We start from the raw sequence: 25,587 nt of genomic DNA on the forward strand, positions 1-25,587 counted from the left end.
ACAGCTATTAGCCTGTTCTGCATATTCAATTATTCGGAACCTGAACTTTGCTGTGAATTTGATTCTCCTTGAATCCATGCTAAAGAGAATATGGGTTAAGCACGCCTACACTATAACAAGACACAGTTTGAGCCAACCTCACAGGAAAAACTATTTACAGAAATGGAGAAAAATGTAAAAAGAAAAACAAAATGCTGTCTGACATGAAACACTGTTGGTAGGGTAAGATGGTTCTAATTGCCCCTTCCAGTAATCAAATTTTATAACAGTATATCTAACCTCAATCACAGTAGTTTATATGATGTGGAAATGCCATTACAGTAGTTTATATGATGTGGGCAATATGAAGCAGAAATGCCATTACAGTAGTTTATATGATGTGGGGCAATATGAAGTAGAAATGCCATTCAGTGTGAGAAATTGGAAGAGAATAAACAAGAAAGATGCCGTTGGGACTCTTTTCTTGTAAATACTAGCAAATTAAAAGTACAGTAACATTGTATTATATACAAACTTGTCATATATTTGGAAAATAAGAAGCAAAACAATAAGAGTATAAATCTTAACGTAAGGTAATATTAACGGCTGCTCAAGAAAGCCAGATGCAAAGGCAAGGCAAAGCCTCCACAACCAGGGCTCTGCCTTATTAGCAGGACGGTACTTGTTTTTCGAACAGTTTTCGGTTAGAAAAAATCTGTTACATCACAGGCATATTTTACCTTAACTATGCCTGAATGAATATATTTTCAGAAATAAATAATACTTTTGCTGAAACGTGATGCACTTCAATGTAAAATAGGACGAAATACATGAAAACAAAATACCTAACTTTCCAATGTTAGAGTTGTTAATCTATTCATTTTATAGTTTACGGTTTAAATAGCTATATTACAATATTCTATTCATACTGTGCTTGATATAAAACATTCAGGGAAATGTCATATTTTTGCTGAAATAAACGTACGCATTACAATGGAAAGTGGGATAAAATCATGACGATAACAATCGACACTCGTTTCCTTTCGTTGATCATGTTACCGTAATAGCTTTTCGAATGATTTTCTGTATAAAATAAAAACCTGTTGTATTACAATAATGTTCTATCCTAGCTGACTTGAATTAATACTTGAATGGATACAATATTTTTGCTGAAACTACCCGCGTTTCAGTGTAGTGCCGCACTGATAAATGTTAATCAATTCGCCTTCGGTGCCCAGTGTTTCAAGACTCAGCGAACCTCAGTATATTGGACTTAGATTGTTTTTTAGAGAGGATTTTCTAAAACGAGTTGAATATGCCATAAAACATGGTGCTTTATTACCCTAATTTGTTGTTCCATTACCCTCAAAAACTTGGGTCGACCTATACATGAGGTAGACTTATAGACGAGCATATATATATATATATATATATATATATATATATATATATATATATATATGTGTGTGTGTGTGTGTGTGTGTGTGTGTGTGTGTGTGTGTTTAGCTTCTAATCGCCACTTCCTAACAAACCTATACAATTGAATATCAAACAGCAACAGACCACTGGAGGCTAACGAGGCTGTTGTGACAGTGGAACAGAAGAGAGAATCTATGGACTATGAATGAATGAATGAAGAATGTACACCCTAGACTTACGCTACAGCCAGACCTACGCTGGAGTCCATATCCCCGTCAGAAGCAAGTCTGACTGGCGCCATTCTCTTCCGTGTTTACATCCTTCGCGTCTTGAGCGACGTGACTCGTCCCGTTCACTTCGACGCTGGGGGTATGGAGGGTCGGGTTGGTTTTCCCCTTCTCCTCACTCTCCAGATCCTGGACTTCGCTCGTCGTTTCCTCGACGACGAAGGGAAGCTGCGCGATGCTCTTCCTCCTGCTCTGGTGTCCCGTCATCTCGGAGATGATGCAGACGCAGGCCTGCCCGTGGATGATGAGTTCGTGGTGGTGTTGATGGTGTTTATCCGAGATCGGCGAGAGGAACTCCTCGGTGTGGTACTGCCAGTACTCCAGCCCGCCGAAGATCGTCAGCAACACCAAGTGTACCAGGTTCAACACAGCTGTTGATTCAGAAGCAATGAGACGGTGTATCGAAAGATTCGAACTAGGGTACTGATACTTGCCCAGAATGAAATCCTAAAAGGGTATGACATACACACACACACACACACACACATATATATATATATATATATATATATATATATATATACATACATACAAGGCAATTCATAATGACTGAGATTCTAATCGTTGTGCACTGGTTAGAGAAGTTGCTTCAGGAGGCAAGTGTATTCCGACATCAGACTGTCATACACAGTAACAATAAACTACAAAGAGTCATACACACACACTCCATTCTAATTATGGGGTTCATTTTCAGAAGGGAAATAAAAACATATCCCGGAAATGGATTAGTAGTAGCATGAACACACTGCCATTCGGATGCAACGCATGTTTAGGCTGAGCAATAGCACTCTACCTTTGACTTCCACATGACGGGAACCCAGGGATCTCAAGGCCAGAGAATTAGTTCATAGTACCTGCGTGTCTGAGAACGCGCCACACCTGACAACAGCTCAGGGTCGCTGGGTAAAGGTAACATTCATGTCATGTTCCCCTACCCTGTTCACGTGATCCACACAAACACACACCTCCGCTCAATCCACGTGCCCTCCATCCTTCCTCATGCTCAACCTTCACTCACTACGTCTCTTCCTCCCTTATTTTCCTTCCGACCAGCACCTCGCGCCACTCTTCCCCACTTTCTTCCCTCCCTACACTTTCCCCCTCGCATCAACTCCCACCACGTCTCCCTACACTAATAGCCACGTCGTCGTAGAAGAACTTACTGTGGGAGTAGACCCTGGAGTTGATGTAGGGCGGGAGACAAGGGAAGACTTCGTAGTTGCCAAGGATGGTAATGACCAGGCCCAGCAACTTAAGGACGATCAACAGGAGCAGCAGCGTCGCGTACTTCCTCTGTCAAGGTGATCATTACTAGTTCCATGACGAGGGCATTGCTTGCATTAGTGTTGAGCTTCCTACTTCTATACTCGGAATAGCTTATGATTGCTTTTAATCTACGTGGGAGAATGAAAGACGAATCAACTATATTCATTTTTCAATATGGATGGTAGTAAATGGGACTTGAAAGTTTACTCTATGGTGTGATACACCTAGACTTTTTAAAAAGGCGTTCGGTATGGTACGACACAGGAGGCTTCTGTATAATGTAAAATCACATGATTAATTTCTTCAAGTTCATTCTACATCGAAAAAGTTCACAATGATAAACATAAACTCATATCGCAATATTCTGGGAACATCATTCCATCTTCAAGGGAAAAGATGTTAGAGTCTTTTCTGCAATGCCTGGAGGTGTCTTTATCACAGCTGTCATTTTTGCTCTTTGGGGCAAAAAGGGGGGGGGAAAGCAAGCCCGGAGAATGGAGTTCTCTGAATATCTGCAAGTTTATGTCTAGCCTGCTATGTCTCTCCTTGACTGGATCTACTGGCTGGCTGTTAAAGGCTAAGACTGATGCATGATGAGTTCATTACTGTATCAAGAACTAGTGAAACTTCTCGATATCAAGGAGGGTTCCATGATCACTGACTCCGCTATGACATGACTAGACCTTTTGGTGATGCTTGTCAGGGAGTCTATGATTACATTCTCAGAGTACTGCAGCATATGCTGCTTAGGAACATCCTTTCTGAGGTCTTTCTTAAATGTACCCATCAATATAGAACATGGCAACTTTTCCATTTTCTTTGGCTGCCTACTTCTGCCGTCCACCCAGCAAAACAAAAGACTCAACTTTCATTTTCACTCATTATCTAACCCAAAATGATGAAGGCACCTTCAAGACATCGTAAAGGATCAGATCCTGAATACCACCCTTTCGCTTGAAGATGTGGAGAGTTTGATTTCGAGTCTCCCACGAGAAAATAAAGCAACAGTAAGAAGTAATTATCTCTATAGTCTTAGCTATCGTCTTCTCTGACACAACTCAACATACTTCTTGTAACACCGTTTGATGAATAAAAGAAAAAGGAAAAAAAAGACAATTTCAAAGACTCGTAATGATAGAACGTTTGATGATAAAGAAAATAAAAAGACGAGACAATTTCAAAGAACCGTAATGATAGAAACAATATAACTGATTCAATCATTACTGGTCCATGAAATAGATTTTTTTTTTTCCGACACAAAAGGACTAAACACAATGATTCCATTTATATGAAGTAAAAACATAAATAAGAACAGTACAACAAAGAAATAAAAAAAGAAAAAATAAAGAAAAAATGAGAATAAAAAGTTGGAGAACAAATTCTAATGTAAAACTCTAAAGGATAAGAAAGTCAAAACAAAATTATAAGAAAGATTCAAAAGGATTCCGAACGCTTCACCTTGTAGTTGAAGGCGTGGAGGTGATCCCGGACCAAGTGTGCCAATACTGTGAAGGCGTAGATGGCGCTGAAGAAGGAGAGGGCGTTGAAGATGTCCAGCCACAGGTAGTCGTAGTTGAGGAGAATCTGTCGGTGCAGGAGGACAGGAAAGGCATCAAGGTGGTGGCAAGCTCCCGGTGCGAGAGTTTTTACGAGGTATAATTTCAAAAAATAATTCTATTTTTTCTCTTTCCTTGGTTATACTCACAAGCCCCTCCGGGTCTGACTCAGAGGACGTCCAGTAGATTTCGAAGAAGAAATACAGCGTCTGGGAGTAAGGGAACTGCCAGATCATCCACTTCAGGAATCGAAGACGGATCCTGAGGGAGAGATGGTGAATGTTTACGACCACAACCATCATGAGTAAAGTGTGGATGATCGGCCAGATCAAGCGTGGATGACTGGCAAAAGTAAGTGTGAATGAATGGCCAGAGGAAGTGTGGATGATCGGCCAGAGTGTGGATGATTGGCCAGAGTAAGCGTGGATGATTGGCTTGAGTAAGCGTGGATGCTTGGCCTGAGTAAGCGTGGATAATTGGCATGAGTAAGCATGGACGATTGGCCCGAGTAAGCGTGGATGATTGGCCTGAGTGTGGATGATTGGCCTGAGTAAGCGTGGCTGATTGGCCGGAGTAAGCGTGGATGATTGGCCGGAGTAAGCATGGACGATTGGCCCGAGTAAGCGTGGATGATTGGCCTGAGTAAGCGTGGATGACTGGCCTAAGTAAGCGTGGATGATTGGCATGAGTAAGGGTGGATGACTGGCTAGAACAAAACTGATGCCAACCATCACCACCCCCACCATGTGATATCATGATCAACAGTGTCACTATCACAGACACACCATCATCATCATCATCCTCACTATCACATTCATCCTCCATATGATCATACTCACGATCTTCTCTTCCTCTTCCTCCTACTCCTCCACCTCATCATCATCACTCACAATCCTCCTCCTCCTCCTCATCATCATCAGTATCACTATTTCAATCACATCACATCACCATCTTCGCCTCTGCCAACACTCTCCTCACCACTCTTCCTCATCCTCACAATGACAGTCAAATCTCGAACCTCAAGACCCAGGTCGACACAAGACCACATCTGTGACTCACTTGCTGATGGCAGGGGACGGGATGCATACACAACAGCGTAACAATCCCACATGCAGGTCAAATTTCGATTCTTTTAGCTTGGCCAACATTCCCTTCTCACACCCGAACATGACGACGGTTAGGTCAGTGAAATGGCTGATGCCCAGCGCGAAAAACCTGTGAAAAGAGAGAGAGATGGTGGTAATTTGATGGTGCAAAATAACAAAGTTATTCCTACCTTTTGACACCAAGCACAACTTTCGAAGTCAAATGCCTACGGAGGAGATGCGGAGGGGGAAAAAAATCAAAGAAATGATAATGATAATAACAATGATAATAATGATAACACTTATTTATACTAATAGAAATTAATAATCTGAGGCTATTATCTTCCATTTTGAAGGCCATGATAATCAAGAGATTGGCCAGAGCAAAAACAACGTATCATTTCATCTTTATGGAAAAAAACAATTATTAATCGTTAGTTACTATTGCTGGAAGATTCTTTTGAATATATACTTAACATCTGTTCACCAGTAGTCGCATATGCATACCAATTAAATGGTAAATAGTGATTTCTGAAAGGATTAAAGCAATTACCTTTGATGAAAATGATAGTGGCAAGCCGTACCTTTCGGTAAGGACGCTTGTACAAAACCTACGATGGGCCTCGACAAGCTAGGCTGGGCTAAGCTTCATTGCAATACTTCTTGCTATGCGACGTAAGCAAAGCTTCATCGTAATGCTTCTTGCTATGAGACGTAGGTTAGGCTTCATCGCAATGCTTCTTGCTACTACGCGACGTAGGCTAAGAGCTTCATCGCAATGCTTCTTGCTACGCGACGTAGGCTAAGAGCTTCATCGTAATGCTTCTTGCTACGCGACGTAGGCTAAGAGCTTCATCGCAATGCTTCTTGCTACGCGACGTAGGCTAGGCTTCATCGCAATGCTTCTTGCTATGCAGCTTGTCTCCACCATAGTCACCGAGAACTTTTTACACCGCATGAACTACGAAGATGCCGCATAATGGTAGTGATTTTTGACTACCTGAATTATTTTAATCAATATCGTTGTGTCATGAAAATCATCTCCGCTTCTCTGGTTCGACAACGCCCACTCGGTAGCCTAGCTTTCTAAATACCGTTTCTTTCCGCGGCAGGACATTACCTGAATCTTAAATAAATTCTGACCGACATTTATGTGGAGAGTGTTGCCTCAGGTCATGAGAAGAACCATGGATAGAATGACGCCCCTCTCACTGTGATCAGAACAGGAAGTGTCTCTCTGAAGTGAGGAATTAAGATTGTTTACCAGGTAAGGCACTTGCAAAAAATTCTGGTCTTATAATAAATACATTCCCATTTTCAGATATGATTGCGTTACATTATACTAATAACGACTACGAAATGAAATGAAAGGCAAACCTTGAATGTGATATCATGATTATATATATATATATATATATATATATATATATATATATATATATATATATATATATATATATATATCAGAACCTTCAAACGAAATTCAAGCGTCAAATATATCAAATCATTCTTAATTTTCATAAAAAACCTTTAAAAGTGTATTATTCATTTTTAGGAAAACAATGGAAAATCTTATCCAATAAATGGTGTTAAAAGTCCTGTATATAATATTCGTATTCAAAGATCATCTGCTCGACTAGCAATAACTGAAAATATCATGAGGTACTTAGCAGTAATGTAATTAGCTCAGTAAAATTATAAACCATCACATAGATAATATATGAACTGTACTTAAGTTTAACAGCCAAATATATAGATTTAACACAGTTCTCTTTAAGTGTGACATAGTTCCCATTTTCTGAGATAAATCAATACCGTTTTCAATATTAGATTGTTCAAATGGTAAACATTGATCAGTAGGAGTAGTAGTAGTAGTAGTAATAGTAGTGGTAGCATTAATAGAAGTCGTAGGTTTACACATGCACATACTCACACGATCTTGACAGCTGTACAGATGTTGTGGGCTCTAGGCACCACCAGCGCCAGGATGGTCATCAAAGCCCCCAGCTGTACAGAAAAAAAAACAGGTGTAATGACCATCTCTACAACGAAGGAACAGGTGTAATGACTACCTCAACAACAGATGCTACAACAGGTGTTACAATACAGCTAAATTTAGCGGATGGAAATATTGTAATACGAGTCATTACTTTTCCTGATTGCAATGTTTTGTCTCTGAGAATATTGCTGTATTTCTTCTGTTAACCGTCCTAAAAAGTAACAAAAGGGTTACTTTTTTTTGTGTGTAATCTGGTAAAGATTGAAGATCTACTTACTTTAATAGATCTACTTTTGTAAGAAAGTAGCTCTGAAATTATCTTCGCCTAGAAAGGAAGACAGAATTTCTTTATTCTCTAATCACTCTACGAGCTCTTTTCTCTCTCTCTCTCTCTACCTTTTATCTTTTTCTCTTTAATTGTCACTTATTCTCTCTCTCTACCTTTTATCTTTTTCTCTTTAATTGTCACTTATTCTCTCTCTCTCTCTCTCTCTACCTTTTATCTTTTTCTCTTTAATTGTCACTTATTCTCTCTCTCTCTCTCTCTCTCTCTCTCTCTCTCTCTCTCTCTCTCTCTCTCTCTCTCTCTCTCTCTCCACTGACCGGGTAGAAGCAGGCGAGCCAGTTGATGTGCCTGCGGTAGACGGTGTGGGTGTTCCTGTAGGTGAAGATGATGTGCTCCACGTAGAAGACGAAGAGGGCGATAGTGATGATACTCCCCACGGCGTGTACGGCCGGTGAGTACCGCCCCATGGCTGACGGACAGACACACAGACATGACGATCGTTAAACCTAGTAATTACTAACAAGCGAGGATGTGAGAGCTGAACAAATTAGGTGAGTATGGCTAACGATGGGTAGATGATGAACTCTATTTGATGTGGCGGGCGTTCGGGTTTGGGGGTTGGTTGATCTGGGTGGTGAGGAGATGACTGATGGTCGTGTGGTGATTTCTACCTAAGGACGGGAGTTGGTTGAGGTAGATTAGCATAGGACTAATGGCAAGGTGCAGGTGTAGGATGCGAGTCGAAGTACATAGCAAATATTCTGCCAACAAAATGGGATTTTTTGGGATATAAACGTAAGTCTGACTACAGCTTACTAAAATATGACAAACAATTTTGTTCTTTTTTTTTTTAAAGACTAAATCAAGCCAGGGTTTCTACTTCCTCTGGCATATTCCTCCCTGCATACAGATGACCACTTTCTAAACGCCTAGATATTACGAAAAGCACCTCTCGTCTTCGGTAGGTTAATGACAAAATATATTTCCCCTCGCATACTTCGACAGCCTGTTTTCAAGAGTAATTGATAATCTTCAACAGACCTAATCTGTTTCGTATCAACTTCCAAGTAGAAAAGATAACACTTATCTATGTCCGGCAAGGTACGCTTGGGAGAAGACGAAGGTGTTGTCAACTCTTTCTCTCTCTCTCTCTCTCTTACCTTTTTGCTTTCTCTCTTCGACACATGGGGATTCGAACCGTGTGTGGCCTGGCTCAGTGAAAGTAACTGCTGAGAATCTCCCGTCTGGCACCACGAACCGATGAATGTATGTATGACAGTACGTATAGTGACACAGTGGGCAGCTCAACCTCATTGCATTTATTCTGCATTATCATGACCATCTACTCTGCTCTAACTTTCACCATAACACTTATGGTCATCCCAACCTTTCCCTCAAAACAAGAAGTCAGGTGAGAAGAATATGATAATACATTTGTATCTTATTTGTTACTATGTTGATATTCTATGATTTTGGTGCTGAAAAAAATTATATATATATATATATATATATATATATATATATATATATATATATATATATATATATATATAATGTCTGGAATTTACGGTGAAATGTGTAGCAAAATTTAGGTAGGGGCTTAAAATTGATTGTAGAATGTATAAAATGTTTTCATGGAACTTTGAATTTTAGTGACATTGGCAGAACACGTTTCCAATGATTTAGAATTTACATTGAAACATTCAGATGTGAATAGTTTTTCCAGTGATATACGGGGAGCGTTCTTTCTTACCTTGCATATACTGGTCGACGGTGGGAATGTAACCATGTTCACAATACTGCGTCCTGTTCGCATTGGGAAGTAGCCGAATGTCCACCGCGTCATATTCCTGTTGGGGGTAAAACAAAGATATCCTCATTTTGTTGAAAGATGTATAGAGTGACTGTCGAAGTTCCTACAGCCAGTGATAGCATAATGGTCCCTATATTGTGTATAGTTGACGCGTAGCAGTTACTGCTCCGCTGTCTCGCTAAATATTCTATGACGCTCGACCTTGTATGGATCACAGACCACAAGCAAGTCACATACAAACACCGGATATGTAATTGAAGAAACACACACACACACTCACACATACTTAGTATATACATCAACACATACGGAGGATTAGATAAAAAAAAAAAAGGCATCAGTATTCCATTATATACCTTAAAACATCTATCTATCTATATCTATGCCAAGATGCCATCAAGTCCCATCTCATCCTGCGCGCCCTCACACCTCACCAGTACTACAGTCACGTCTCGCAAGGCAGTATGTGCGCTAGGCTGCACGTCAGCCACAGACCTTCGTCCACCGTTGCCTTTCTCCCTACAAAAACCAGACCGGTCAACACTCCCTTAAGGCTATCCATAAACATCATGATCGCTGTCTTTATTCTTCTTCTTTTTTTCCTTCTGTGTCTTCCAACAAACAACTCGATTCCCAGCAAAATCTTGCAAACTCGAGTGGTGTCCCTTAAACTAATACTCGTCAACTGGGAGTTAGTATTACGCCTCAGTTTTCTCTATATCTCCCTCACAAGTCTGTCAGATTTTCTGCGTTTTCTTTCAGTAGTAAATTATAGCATCCTAGCCGACCTCTCAAACTCCCATCATCTCGATGATCGAGTTTTTTTTGTAAACAGGTCATTTTCTTTCAGTAGTAAATTATGGATCCTAGCCGACCTCTCAAACTCCCGTCATCTCGATGATCGAGTTTTTTTTTTTCCTTTTTTTGTAAACAGGTCTTTAATTCTAGTTTACCTTACCAATTTGTTTTCAGTCACTGTGACAAACGTCTTTTCCTCTTTGCTTTACATGTCTCAAAAACCTTCGACGGTGATGCTTAAAAGTCACAATAGACAGTGAAGAATTTTTTGTGGCTCTAAAATTATCCTTGACACCTGGCAGTTGATAGGCCAGGAGGTTAAACAACCAGCCAATTATCACGTCAAAGATTTTCTTTTCATCTGATTTCCCTCATGCAGCTTTCTCATTTACCTCATCCATTGGCTATTTTCCCCGTAACTGTTGCTTTATTGGTGTTAAGGTACACGGATAAAATAGCGCTGCTGTGATCAAACGTTTTCTTAATGCTCGTGTCACACACACACACACTTCCTCCAACCCTCGATGGGGTAGGGCGTGTGTGTTAGCGACGCTCTCGGGCCGCCTAGAAGTCTACAGATCGACCTGTATTCTCTCTCCTTAATATTTGGATTACGCCTGACTGGACCTACCATACCATCTTCACGCAAGAGTGCCTACCTCCTCCAGTGAACATGATCGTGAAAGAATGACACACATTTAGATACTTTTTACCAGCGAATTGGTGAGAGTCTTACGAGAAGCCTATGGCGCGTTCGCGGTCGCTTCAGTTGTACGTAAACATCACACTGGGCCTAACTCCTGCGTCCTCCGACCGTTGAAGTTGTGATCCACACCACACCAAGACTATAATAACCTCCACTGATTGACGTACCTTACCGTAATCACTTTGTACTGCTCGTAGAGTTATAAGACTCGTCCACTACCTCTTACTACTGGGAATTTAATAAACAATAGCTTTGGTTTCCCCACTATAATGTGTAACTTACATATGTACTCCATTGCTATAGCGCAAACAACATGAAAAGTGCTCATCATTTATGTTTACCATGAATATATATATATATATATATATATATATATATATATATATATATATATATATATATATATATAATATATATATATATATATATATATATATATATATATATATATATATATATATATATGTCATCACAATACTACAGCAGTTCAACATATATGTATTTTTACATCACTTACTGTTCACCATTGAATACATAATGTTGTATGTTAACACAATACCACTGCAATTCAACCAATATGTAACTTTTTATCGTTTAATGTTCAAGTGATTACCACTAAATGTATAATGTATAAACCATAAAATCTGTTCTGTAAAACTTCGTGAATTTTGTTGACAGACCTCACTCGTGTGCTTATCCGGAGTAGAATTATCTATCCTCACGTTCATATAAATTGATTTTGTGATTAATTACCTTGTTATTTCCATGATTCCCCAATTATGCAATTCCTCCACTGTATATATCTTCAGCCAAGTGGTAGCCTGAATTTTCTAGTGGGCGGGTTAGCGACAGGAATGGATGAAGGCAAGCAAGTATGAATATGTACGTGTGTATGTATGTAATGTCTGAGTATGTGTATGTATATGTTGATATGTATATGTATGTATAATGTGTGTGTATGTGGGCGTTTATGTGCATATATGAGTATATGAGTGGATAGGCCATTCTTCGTCTGTTTCCTGGCGCTGTCTCGCTGATGCGGAAAACCGATTATGTATAATAAATAGATAAAATGAATAAATAATATCTATCTACTTATCTATATCTATACACACACACACACACACACATATATATATATATATATATATATATATATATATATATATATATATATATATTCAATATATACATTTATGTTACGGAAGCTTCAATTGTCATTCGAGTTCCCAAACCTTCACATGTCAGCACATTATTCCGATGCTGTAGCTGTTATCATGACTGATTTCGTAAGCAGGACACACGGAGGGACTCTTCATGGCACAAGGTTAGTCTCCTTGGTGTGCATAAGTACTGACAACCTCCAGTAAACAAGACGTGATCGATCGCCTCGTCTCCATCCCAATAAGACGACCTTCTCTCCCTCTCTCTCTCCAATCTCGTTCGTGCAATGATCATCATTTCTATAAGTGTCTGACGTAGGTAAATAAATCAATCTCTTGACGGCAAGTGAAAGAAATACAAATTGAAGGTGTCCATTTGCCTAAAAGAAATACCTGTTCTCGTATTTCTGTAGTGGCATCTGAATGAATTTCTCTCACCCATCCTTCGTAACATCGGATATAAATCCTAACTATATCGACCTGGTTGTTGTCCCCCACTACCACCACCTTCCCCTTCACTCGTGTGGCTCTTCCCTCATCATCCTATTCCCGTGCTGAACAGCTTCTGTTATGACCGTTGCTCTTTTGCAACCTACTAACACTTGTTTGAACCCAAAGGTTGCTAACACCTGAAGGACATATACACCGAGCCATCGTCCATGGAGGAGAAGGAGGTGGTGCCCCATGCATAGTGAGTGGTCTTCGAATCATATCCTGAAGAAGGTGTCAAAAGATTTTACAGTCTGGCGGATCTGTTTAGCCTTAATGTGATGGTCTTAATGACCCCCCTTGGTAGTTGTCAAGCCTAAAGCCCTACCATCCAACCAACCAATCAACCAAATAAACCAGAGATTGACTACCTGGTGGCTGCATCTTGTGCAAGACAAGATCTGTTTATGTATGAGGGATGGGATCAAAACCGCGCCAGTGTGTATGTGTGTGTGGTTGGTGGCATGTGGCAACTACCCTAGCGACATACCAAGACTGACAACAGTGGTGCAGAATAGTAAATTAATGTCCATCACTTCGTCTCTTGCGTCGCACCACCCGTCCCCTTCCCTACCCATTCCACTGCGTCCCCTTCCATACCCATTCCACTGTGTCCATTTCCATACCCATTCCACTGTGTCCATTTCCATACCCATCCCACTGCGTCCCCTTCCCTACCCATTCCACTGCGTCCATTTCCATACCCATCCCACTGCATCCCCTTCCATACCCATTCCACTGCGTCCCCTTCCATACCCATTCCACTGCTTCCCCTTCCATACCCATTCCACTGCGTCCCCTTCCATACCCATTCCACTGCGTCCTCCCAACAGTCCCCTCCATCCCACTGGACCGTCATGCTCTGGGACTCGTACGCACGTAGCGTTACGCTCTTAAAAAAAAAAAAAAAACTGGGTTGATTATCCCTGCCAAACTCCATCACCTCCCACCTTCAACGGATTGTGCTGCCACCTAGCGGTAAAGAGCCAAATCAATGCCTAGTCATTCATAGACATTCGATAAGTAAATGGTATGTGTGTACGTGTACTAATAATATTGCAGTATATACTAATACAGTAGTGTAGTGCTGTGACAACTAGTATTAAGTTTATGAGAGTCAAATGCTGAACGATGGCATCCCCAACACGTAAAACGTTAACCAAAAGAAAATAGCCTAAGGCGCCAATTTCCCTTATCAGTAGAATGTTGATGAGAGAGAGAGAGAGAGAGAGGGAGAGAGAGAGAGAGAGAGAGAGAGAGAGAGAGAGAGAGAGAGAGAGAGAGAGAGATTACGGGAGGGCGAGAAGAACAGGAGAGTGAGGTGGCTGTCTACCAGCGCAGCTTCTGATCAATAATTAAGTTACATTTGTGGAATATAATCTCTCACTTATCATAGGTATTGTTCATAAGTAACATACAGACGTAGGTCATTCTCCCGTCTTTCTTACCTTCCAGTAACACCCCAATTACAATGCATAGAACTGAGTTGTGTAGTTAAATGGAGACGTGTGTGTGTGTGGGCAATATGCAAAGGTAATATGAACCAGACTCGATCACATTCACATGATCACTGATATGAATGTCTAACTTATGAACAGTAAGTCATTCTAGATACAAATGACGTAATAATGTTAGGTATGTTCTTATCACCACCTAATCAATAAATGATAAATGATGCTGATTGCGTGAAGTGGCAACAACAGACCAGAGTAACGTACCGGAATTTTGAAAAAGGATAACAACTGGGTGAACGATCCTTGGGCGGTCGTTAAATAGGTAGTTTCCTCGTTTGCCAATATACTCCTCGATTAACGTATTATTAAAGATATTTACTTAGCAAATCAACGCAAGAGTAGCAGAAGTTATTATTAATCTCATTTTCTACGATAACAGATGATATGTTTGTTTACCAAATCCTGTTTTTGCTTGTCGAATATTACTGAAAATATTCTTATATTTCTCCTTATGGTTTCTGATATTTTTCCAGCATTATAGTACAATTCTAATGAACGTCATACCTTCTACAACAGGTGAATGCTAAATCCTATACATAGATGTCATTTCAAACATTTACAATCATTTACTTTTGTCATTACTGATATAGACGAGAGTATAATTCGCCTCAGTGATAGACCACAGAATCATTACAAAAAAGAAAACTTGACTTATGGTTAAAAGCAATACCAGATCAACCTCGAATAGACAACTACAGCAATGTAGTAATCACCAAATTAAGAAAGAAAGAAGAATAATATATCAAATAAGATGTACGATGAGTGGAAGATATGGTGGTCCATGGAAACAATATCGAACAAGCAAGTTGTGCTGTGAGTGCTAAGCGCTGGCTCTCCCATTATGGTAGGATTTCGTCGTAGGTACTAGTAGGTCGTAGATAAGTAGGTAGGTAGGTAGGTAGGTATTCAAGATCAACAATTCCTACTTTATAGCATCTTCCAGCCAAGCAGAACCACGTCATATATAATGTCTACTTTCTTTGAAGCTCCAAGACTATCTAACTACTAACTTCTGCTAACTTCTAACTTTCTATAATTTGTGTTCGTATCCTGAAATCGGGTACATACGTCCATACAGTACCTGAGAAAGGTAATTTCATGCTATAGCGAACCTTATCCCCTTCCATTCAGGGCTGGATCCGAGATATTTTTTTTTTTTTTTGATGTTTGTAGTGCAAGAAGGATTCTGCCTCATTAAACATTATTTATTGGTAAACATAAAATCCAACGACAGACTTACATTCATACATACAAACACACACACACACACATATATATATATATATATATATATATCCCTGGGGATAGGGGAGAAAGAATACTTCCCACGTATTCCCTGCGTGTCGTAGAAGGCGACTAAAAGGGAAGGGAGCGGGGGGGCTGGAAATCCTCCCCTCTCATTTTTTTATTTTAATTTTCCAAAAGAAGGAACAGAGAAGGGGGCCAGGTGAGGGTATTCCCTCAAAGGCCCAGTCCTCTGTTCTTAACGCTACCTCGCTATCGCGGGAAATGGCGAATAGTATGAAAAAAAAAATATATATATATATATATATATATATATATATATATATACACACACACATACATATATGGAATACCTAGGGAGACAGACCATACAATCGAGGAAGCCATGTCTATTGCACTTTATTCCTTTCACATGACACATGGCAACAACAGGTAGCAACAGAAGAGGTCATGGCTCTCATGGTATCACGACGTGTATTGTGATCATTAACCTATAGTCCTTAAGGGGTCAGGAGGTTAAAGGTCAGGCCATCAATACCTAAGGGTCGTACCGTCGTACTCAAGGGTCGTACTGTCGTGCTCAAAGGTGGTACTGTTGTGCTCAAAGGTCGTACTGTCGTACTCAAAGGTCGCACTGTCGGGCTCAAGGGTCGCAACGTCGTACTCAAGGGTCGTACTATCGTGCTCAAAGGTCGTACCGTCGTGCTCAAAGGTCGTACTGTCGGGCTCAAGGGTCGTAACGTCGTGCTTAAGGGTCGTACTGTCGTGATCAAGTGTCGAACTGTCGTACTCAAGGGGTTGAATATTGTCTTACAAACACGATTGACTGAATGCAGTTTATAGTACCTCAAACTGCTCGTTATGTATGTAAACTATGTAAACTGCTGTTTGCCAATCAATCGTAAAGAGCCTTTGTTACAGGTCTGCTACGTCTACGAGGCTGCGTTCCTCATGGGGGAATCAGGGTAAGGCAGGCTCCTTCAGGAGGGTAAGGTCCTCCACAACATTGTACAAATCATCTTTTCCAAATTGAGTGTTCAAAAACTCAAAGACATCTTGATCTATTCTTACACGTTTCGTATAATCGAATAACGAGAACCAGTTCATAATTCGTAAGGCAAACATTACTATAGCTTCTACAGCAAATCATTCCCTAAACATTAATCTACACAAACAACTTATATAACTTTAATTTCTACAAACAACTTACATACTTTGTGCAGAAAACTATGCCGTTTTACCATACATACGCTAACAAATGTTCTTACACACACACACACACACAGATACAGACAACGATACAAACACACGAGCTACCGTGGTATAGAGGGCGACGTCGTTGATCATGATTCAAGCACGGGCCAACCTGGTTTTCGAATCCTAAGATAGGTAGTCAGGTCACAGCCAACCCAGGTGTTCATCCTCTCGTCGGGGCTGGTCACTAAATGGGCATATATGTGTGTGTGTGTGTGTTTACATACATGAAAGTATGTATACAGTTATACAGAGTTAAGAGACGGGGCAACATGAGTGTAAAACTCTCTCCCCGCAACACACACATATAGTAATCACCCACCCACACACACAATTCTCAGGTTGAGACATCACCCTTGAAGCAGCACATCGAACATATAGAGAAAGTCCAGATGAGAGGCAACAAATAAACACGGGACCATAATTATGAGAACTGAGTTACGGTAACGGAGTCTGGCCTCTGACCACAGCCTAGTGGCCATCACCGATTTCTTAGTATCGACACCAACCATTTCATCGGACGATACAAGCCAAGCAACAACAATGAAATTGATAACTTTGAAAGACGTCTTAAGAGACGATGCAAAGAAATACATTTAGTAATACAAGAATAGTTGATGATTAGAATAAATTCAGTGAACTAACGAATATATAGGTCTGAGATGTATGATACAATGTGGAAAGAAAACTCTCCCCTCCCTGTGCATGTACATAGGAGGTAATTTCTCACACGCTTACGTGTATTCACAATAATACACTTAAAACATTCGTATATTTATATATGTATACATACACATATATGCAAACTCATACACTCATACAACACAAAAAGATCGTGAAGGGCTATATATATATATATATATATATATATATATATATATATATATATATATATATATATATGTATATATATATAAAAAAATATAAATAAACAATATATATATATATATATATATATATATATATATATGTATATGTATATATATATAAATTGAGTGTATATAGTCTCAGAACAATCTTGAACACATGGGAATCACAGTGGTTATATTGACACCTGACGACCTTAACGACCCAACTGGCAGTTAACAGGCACACTAAAGTCCCCCTTAACCAACCAAACAAAAACCCTAAATACGGAAGGGTCAAAAGCCTCCCACACCAAACCAGTTCTATACACATTTCAAAACGTCATTTTCTTTATATTTTTTACATCCATTGACGTTGAATGTCAATGGATACATGACGTCACCGTCGTTAACGGAAGCCTACCATGCATTGAGAGAATGATAAAGAACTTTGCTTTCCTGTGGGATCATTACCACGTATATCGTATGGTCACACATTACGTCAGTCGTTTACGTAACACGTACGCACGTTTTCCCGTCAGGTACACATGCCGGTCGCCTTATTAATGACAGATTACATTACCATGATCATCATTATATAAGAAATTGAATGTAAGAACGAGTGATTACATGAATCTTTGACTATCTCTAAACAGTGTTAGATTCGCATACATCAGACACTGGAGTTAGAATCTATATAACCATTCTATAATCCATACATTAAGGATCTAACAAGAGAGAATATTGCCTAACATGAATATTTGACTATATTCAGGGTGTTAGATTCATACAAGTCTGACACTGGTGTCAAATTCTATATACCTTTCTATAATTCATACATCAAGCATCTAATAAAAATGTATAATGTTTTAACATTTTCGTAAAATATATTCTAACGTCTCACATACCATCAATTCAGGTAGCTTCCCTAATACACTTAAACTGGTGTTTACACACTTCGCTAGATCAGTAAGCTGCTCAATATACATACGCTTCACCTCAGTTATTTCTATGCAAAAGGTGATTTAGCTATGGAAGATCTATGCATCTTAAAACATCTGCAAACGTTTAAGTACAATCATCTTGACCAGCGAGTCTGTCTGCATTGATGCCCACAAATTTCTCTCCTCCTGTCCGAACTGTCCCACGTCACTTCTCGATTCCAACACTATCATCTCTGTCGTCAATGCAATGGTATCGGTAACGAAGGCAAATCTATTGAGCAGCCGATGCTCATCCCGTGAGCGGTAACGGAAGAGGATTACAAGCGGTCGCAAAGGGTCTTAGACCCCAGTGTGTGAGGGGAGCTGATATGACATGTTACAATTCATAAATGGCATACGGGACATAGTTTCATAGGGCAAGTTTTACCGACTCGATGCAAAAAAATAAAAAAAGAAAGTGGCTACGAACTTGAAAACCCATCCCGCTTAAGTGATGATTAAACGTACCTTGGCAACGGAGGAGAGCGGCAGAAGGGTTCCCTTTTTTCCCCAATATATATAAAGCAAGTTTCTTACATACTATTTTTCTTTTTGTATTGAATTTCCTCGTCTTTATATCTCAAAAGTATTAAAGAACTTATTGCTTCTGTCTTGTGTCCACAAAGGATTTGCAAACAAATGCTGTCATTATAAATGCTTTACTATAACATATATATATATATATATATATATATATATATATATATATATATATATATATATATATATATATATAATACTACACAAGCCCACGACCCCCACGCCCCTCCAGGGGGCTCCTGTTACTTCAAGACTGCGCTACACCCAGGAGCAGAGAATGGATGGACTCTTTGAACCGGGAAGTTTTTTTTTTTTTTGACTTCACAATAATCGGCTTCAACTGAGACCGATCCAGCCACTTCGCCATAGGTGGAGGAAGATGGATCAAGCAACAAATGATTGTTGACAATACTTTACCTGGGATAGTGTCATCTTCACTTTAGATCCCTCGTCAGTCCCACGGGTGGGAGGGGTACTTAGACGTATGTGTGTGTGTGTATATATGTGTGTGTGTGTGATGGAGCAGCAGATGTTCCCCCAACCACAAATTGACCAGCACTGGCCTGCACATTTGAAGCTCTCTCTCTTACCCTCCCCACCACGAGGTTGCTATTGGCGATCTCAACCAATAGCCTCGTCCAGCTCCAGTGACGTCAGAGTACGGTCATCCAATGAGGTTCCATCTTTGACAAGTGGAGTGGCGGGCGTTTTGGCTCTAGCACTTGTTGCTGCTGTGTTGTGAACATTAGCGATGGTCATAATTAGCATGACAAACTGCGACTCTTGTGAGGAATGCGATGTCGCATCCTACTGCAGTAGTCTTGTAACTTGTAGAGGCAATGAAGAGCACCGTCAGGAGTATTAAGCAACACCACCAACGTATAGTTCAAGACTACGAGAGAAGGCAAAATGAAAGCATTAAAAAAATGCTATGATGACCAAGTCTCTCCGGAAGAATATATATATATATATATATATATATATATATATATATATATATATATATATATAGGGGATAGGGGAGAAAGAATACTTTCCACGTATTCCCTGCGTGTCGTAGAATGCGACTTAAAGGGAAGGGAGCGGGGTGCTGGAAATCCTCCCCTCTTTTTTTTTTTTTTTTTTTTCCCAAAAGAAGGAACAGAGAAGGGGGCCAGGTGAGGATATTCCCTCAAACGCCCAGTCCTCTGTTCTTAACGCTACCTCGCTAATGCGGGAAATGGCGAATAGTATGAAAGAAAAAGATATATATATATATATATATATATATATATATATAAATATATATATATATATATATATATATATATATATATATATATATATATATATATATATATATTCCTATGAGTCCACGGGGAAAATGAAACACGATAAGTTCCCAAGTGCACTTTCGTGTAATAATCACATCATCAGGGGAGACAGAAGAGAGAAATATAAGTCACACACACACATACACACACCTGACGATGCTTCTCAAGGTGTTTTCATACGGAATGCTTAACGTCACTCGGGAGGTTGAGTACGATTTGAAATCTTTGTAGACGTTCCTAGCCATCCATCCTCCCTTCATCAGCTGGGCTTCAAGTAAAGATTTAAGGGATATCGACTACAATTCGTCATTATCCTGAAATTTCACCAATCCAGCACTTAACACACACACACACACACACACACACACACGGGTGTGAAAAAAATTAATGTCCGGATGGTTTGAATATGTTCTCTTCCAGCCATGGGCCTGATTTCACTTCTTAATAACTGATTAAAATATGTCTCTTAAAAGATTCTGCCGTCAGTCTGTATGACGCGTTGGATTTAACGGTTATAAACAGATGAATGTGACTGGGGTTAGAATCCTTCCCATGTGTGAGGAACACCATGGAATTTATTGCCTAGGTTTTTGCCTAGCACGGCCTTTACGTGTTCCGTTTTCTCTGTTCATGTCCTCCGAGGTCCAGGTGGCCGGAGAGAAAGGCCTGAATCTCTTTTCTGGACCAGACGAACGGGTTTTGGGAAACTACAGACCACACAATACTCGGCAGTTGCTATGGTAGCATAAACTGGGACAAGAAATGAATATAGGAGGATATAGGATAAGAAAGAATTAATATAGAAACTTAAAAAGAAGAATTATATGAGACAAGTTAGAGGAGAACTATAAACTTTTACATAGATTTATCCAGTGTTAGATAGCAGCTAAGGATGAAAGAGTTATGGACAGTGACATAACACTATATGGGGAACTGAATCCTAAATTCTGACGGGGTTTCGCACAGGAACACATTGTAGCTCCAACACCAGTGAGGTTGGAACTGGTCAACATTTTGAAACAACTTGAAAAGACGTACAGAAAAGACTAAGAGGTTTTGACTCATGTAAGACGTCATGTTCTTGGCTCATTTTCTCTATCATGTGCTGACGATGTGTGAAGATATGCTTGATCAACAACAAAACGCTTGAGAGATATAGTTAAGTATTTCAGGGTCAAATTCATTTCAATACATTTAAACAAAAACACCTTCCTAAGCCCCATTGCCCATTTGTATCAAGATCTTCCACTACAGACTTCATCTTTTTGCATAATGTTGTGTATTTAAAAAATGTTTCAAAAGTTTTCTTTTCTTTTTTTTCGTTTCTCGTACCTTAACTTCAATTCTGAGGTAAAGAAATACATATCTTTGCCTTAATTATTGTCCGTCGTAATAAACAGACTGAAAGTCTCTTACGTATTGATGCCTATACTTCACGTTTCTATCCAGTCCCGAGTGGTTTTAGAAATCAATTTTGCATAGAATTAGAACAAGTGGTACATATTATGATACACAACAGTTTCATCTACCGATGATGTAGTCTTATGAGGAAATGAATCAATAGATCGATATATATGAGTCAGATGTTTTGTGTCTCTCAGAAAGCAAAGGTTGATTGGTTGATCATTTTTGGCACTTTAGGTCTATCAATGGCCCGGGTAGTTAAGGCTCTAAACCCACATTCCTCTCTCGTTACGTATGTTACCCTTGTAGAAGGCAACACTGGACTACCTTGGTCGATAAGTAGCCTCGCCAACCATCACAACTAATCGATAAATGCAAAACAAATTCAATTCTTAAACAAAAGCCATTTCGTATTTCCTTAAAAGAACGGAAAAATAATATTCATGATTAATAGCAAAACTTTTATTCTTTTTTATTTTTTACTTTCAATGAAGGGAGGTGATTGTATGGTTTTCGAAAACGCAAGAACGAACGGAGAGGCAAGATGCCTTCCTACACATTACGTTGAATGCATTAAGCATGTTTGCGTAGCCTCCGGGACCTTCCCTTCCCTTGATGATGAGAGCGTCTCTCTCTCTCTCTCTCTCTCTCTCTCTCTCTCTCTCTCTCTCTCTCTCTCTCTCTCTCTCTCATCATGACGACCAAACTCCAGGAAATTCATGATATTTTCAAGGTACAAGAAATACATAAATAAGAAAATATGGTATTGTTAGATATGAGATAAATAACAGTAGACTTAAATGTGTTTATTCCATTATATATATATATATATATATATATATATATATATATATATATATATATATATATATATATATATATATATATATATATATTGGCTAGACAAAAAATTGAAAACATCTCAAGACCATTATTCCTTCTCTGTTGTCTAAGTGTTCATATTTACGACTACAATACACAACATACAAGTGTGTTTACATCATCATATACATCATGTGATAGTTGGTGTGTGTGTGTGTGTGTGTGTGTGTTGCACAGTACCACCGCAGCAACCCAGATCAGCATTCGGTTCATGTTCATACAATACTCAGATCCCCCTTACTCCATTCCCCGTTCTCCCTGACCGAGAGCATGTGAGCCTTTGACCAGACGTGACGTGGATAGAGGCACCTCTCTCTCTCTCTCTCTCTCTCTCTCTCTCTCTCTCTCTCTCTCTCTCTCTCTCTCTCTCTCTCTCGTATATCACTCCATCATCCTCAGTAGAGCACCTGGGTTACATGTGGTTCCAGATCCAGACCACAGCCCCTTACCCCGAAGCGATTTGCGAAAACGGGGTTCAAATGATCGTATCATAGTATTTCTTTATACGATCCGATGGTTGGTTGATGAGCTAAACTAAGCTTTACGCTTGTTAGCTGCCAGGGTCATTAAGGCCCGGCAAGGTCAGGTTATTACCACCAACAACATTTCTCAACCATAACTTCTTCTTTAGATGTGAATGTCAAAACCAAATACATTTTCTCAGTATGTATAAGGGTCATGATGAATGTAAGGTTGGTTGATGCTGGTGATGTGATAGAAGACCAGTAGTGATGTTGCTCTACACCTGAATATGATGGACACAAGCTCTCTTGTCTCTTGTATCATTTGCATGTGTTTCTCTAAGTACCTTATGTATGCTCCTGCCTGGGGTTGTTCATCCTCAAAGCTGCAGTACCTACGTGGATGTGGTGTGTCCTGAGGTTGCATAACCAACTGTCCTTACTTATGAAGTCACAGTATTACAACACACACACACACACACACACACACACACACACACACGCACATGTCAAATGGTCGTTTGTACTTGTTATATATCCTAAAGTACATTGTGTGACGATATTTCGTCATGGTATACAAATGTATATTTCTAGTTCTGATACAGAGAACTTCATAACTGTACTGTATGTTATACATCTGATAACTGACCATTAGTATACATATTTAGAACATGCAGTTCCGTATCTATCTAATCTATCTACATATATACATACACCGCTACATATATACATACACCGCTACATATATACATACACCGCTACATTCATGACACCAAAGAAACAACGTCTCCAAAAGTGATCTCACAAGATGTTGTAAGTCGCCTCATTCTATGTGTGAATTGCTCATTGGGTTTGCTGGATTTTAGGTCTATCAATTGCCAAGGTCATTGAATGGTCGTCAATGTCGTATTATGATTACCAGCTGAATAATATCTAACACTATCTCTGGGTGTTCAAGATTAATTCAAAGACCATACACGCTCTCATTCCATATATATATATATATATATATATATATATATATATATATATATATATATATATATATATATATATATATATGGTCATTAAGACCATCCACGCAAGCTACTACTGCTACTTCATCCACCCACCGAAAAATCTTCAACACCATCTTCAGGTGTTGAAGATGATAATCCCATGACCACATACACTCTCACTATGTATGTGGCCCGTCACCCTCTCTCCTTAGGAACAGGTAATCAGGAGTTTGGTTCTTACACAAGTGCGCTGAGGACTTTGCTCGTTATTTGGTATGGGCGCCAGCAACGATGGCTGCTCCGCCTCTCGTATACAGATGATCCTTTGACGTCATAAACACTCTCTCGGGCGAATGATAACAATGTGTTTACTAAGATTTTTTGCAGCGGAAGGAAACGGAATAATCCATGTCCTTCTGGAAACAGATGATGCGAATCTAAGACGTATGTTGATAGAGCAATCACAGAAACGATGCACGGTACGTCATTTGCAAAGGATAAGTGATGAGAAATAACTAAAAGAATGTCACGTTGCGAAGATTGTTTAGAGACGTCAGTCATGTCTTATCCGTCTATACCAATGCTGAATATAGCTTTTGTTTCTGTTAACTCTTCATCACCACAAACCGTTGTGGTATCTATAGAATCTACAGGGGTCTCAAGAAACCAAACTATGTCAAAGGCATTATAGACAGACGAAGTGAGAGAACACAAGGGCCCTGTTTATGACTAAGGTAGTCATCCAAGTCCGCCGGTTGGAGCCAGAGGTTAAGAAATAAGGTAATGACGTGTGTTTGTTTTGCTTCATAGAGAGAGAGAGAGAGAGAGAGAGAGAGAGAGAGAGAGAGAGAGAGAGAGAGAGAGAGAGAGTAGTATGTAATTAGCATCTTCTGTGTGTATGGTACTTCTTGGATAAGATGGTCTTGTGTTATGAGGAGTCGATGTTTCATGATGTTTGAAGACATAGATGTTGTCGCGAGCTCAGACGAGAAAATGGGACTCATATGTTCTTGGAGAATGTAGTTTCAGATGGCTGTACGAATGGTTGAAATCTACTCCTATTGTTCGAAAGGGATTTGAAGGGTTCTTTTTTGGGGGGTTCCGATGAGTGTCCTATGGACGAGTTGTTTTTTCTATGGGTTTGGTTTTGACGTTTGTGATGTGGGAAGTGAATGTCAAATGTGTGAGTGTCAAACGCGATACCAAGGACTTTTGGATGTTTTAATGAGTGTGAATGTTTGATTAACGAAGGTGATATAAGGGTTTTAAGGCTTTATTAATGTCTTTTAGGGGTTTAGAGGA

The 25,587-nt window shown here is 39.6% G+C and overlaps 2 protein-coding genes across 2 annotated transcripts in view; both read right to left on the reverse strand.

The window, feature by feature from the left end:
• Positions 1 to 943: 943 nt before the first annotated feature.
• On the reverse strand, positions 944 to 19,804 carry LOC139765981 (organic solute transporter subunit alpha-like). The gene is made up of 9 exons (XM_071694014.1): positions 19,645 to 19,804; positions 9,631 to 9,727; positions 8,195 to 8,346; positions 7,526 to 7,599; positions 5,567 to 5,722; positions 4,657 to 4,768; positions 4,410 to 4,535; positions 2,849 to 2,978; positions 944 to 2,056 (listed from the first exon to the last, which is right to left on the reverse strand). The coding sequence occupies exons 1-9, from the start codon at positions 19,657 to 19,659 to the stop codon at positions 1,674 to 1,676; spliced, it is 1,245 nt and encodes a 414-aa protein (XP_071550115.1). The 5' UTR covers positions 19,660 to 19,804; the 3' UTR covers positions 944 to 1,673.
• A 3,166-nt stretch (positions 19,805 to 22,970) lies between these two features.
• Positions 22,971 to 25,587, reverse strand: part of LOC139765983 (organic solute transporter alpha-like protein) — a 23,602-nt gene continuing 20,985 nt past the window's right edge. Inside the window, exon 10 of the mRNA XM_071694015.1 lies at positions 22,971 to 25,587. This exon is cut by the window's right edge and continues 1,213 nt beyond it. The gene's annotated coding sequence lies outside the window, so the exon portion shown is untranslated.

The sequence above is a fragment of the Panulirus ornatus genome, chromosome 56 (genome assembly GCF_036320965.1).
Source record: "Panulirus ornatus isolate Po-2019 chromosome 56, ASM3632096v1, whole genome shotgun sequence".
Lineage (NCBI taxonomy): Eukaryota > Metazoa > Arthropoda > Malacostraca > Decapoda > Palinuridae > Panulirus > Panulirus ornatus.

Coding starts and splice junctions, on each gene's coding strand:
- LOC139765981 (XM_071694014.1), bottom strand. Junction 7,600..8,194: donor GGCTCGCCTGCTTCTACCCG/GTCAGTGGAGAG, acceptor TTTTCTGTACAG/CTGGGGGCTTTGATGACCAT. Junction 2,979..4,409: donor TCCACGCCTTCAACTACAAG/GTGAAGCGTTCG, acceptor TCACCTTGACAG/AGGAAGTACGCGACGCTGCT.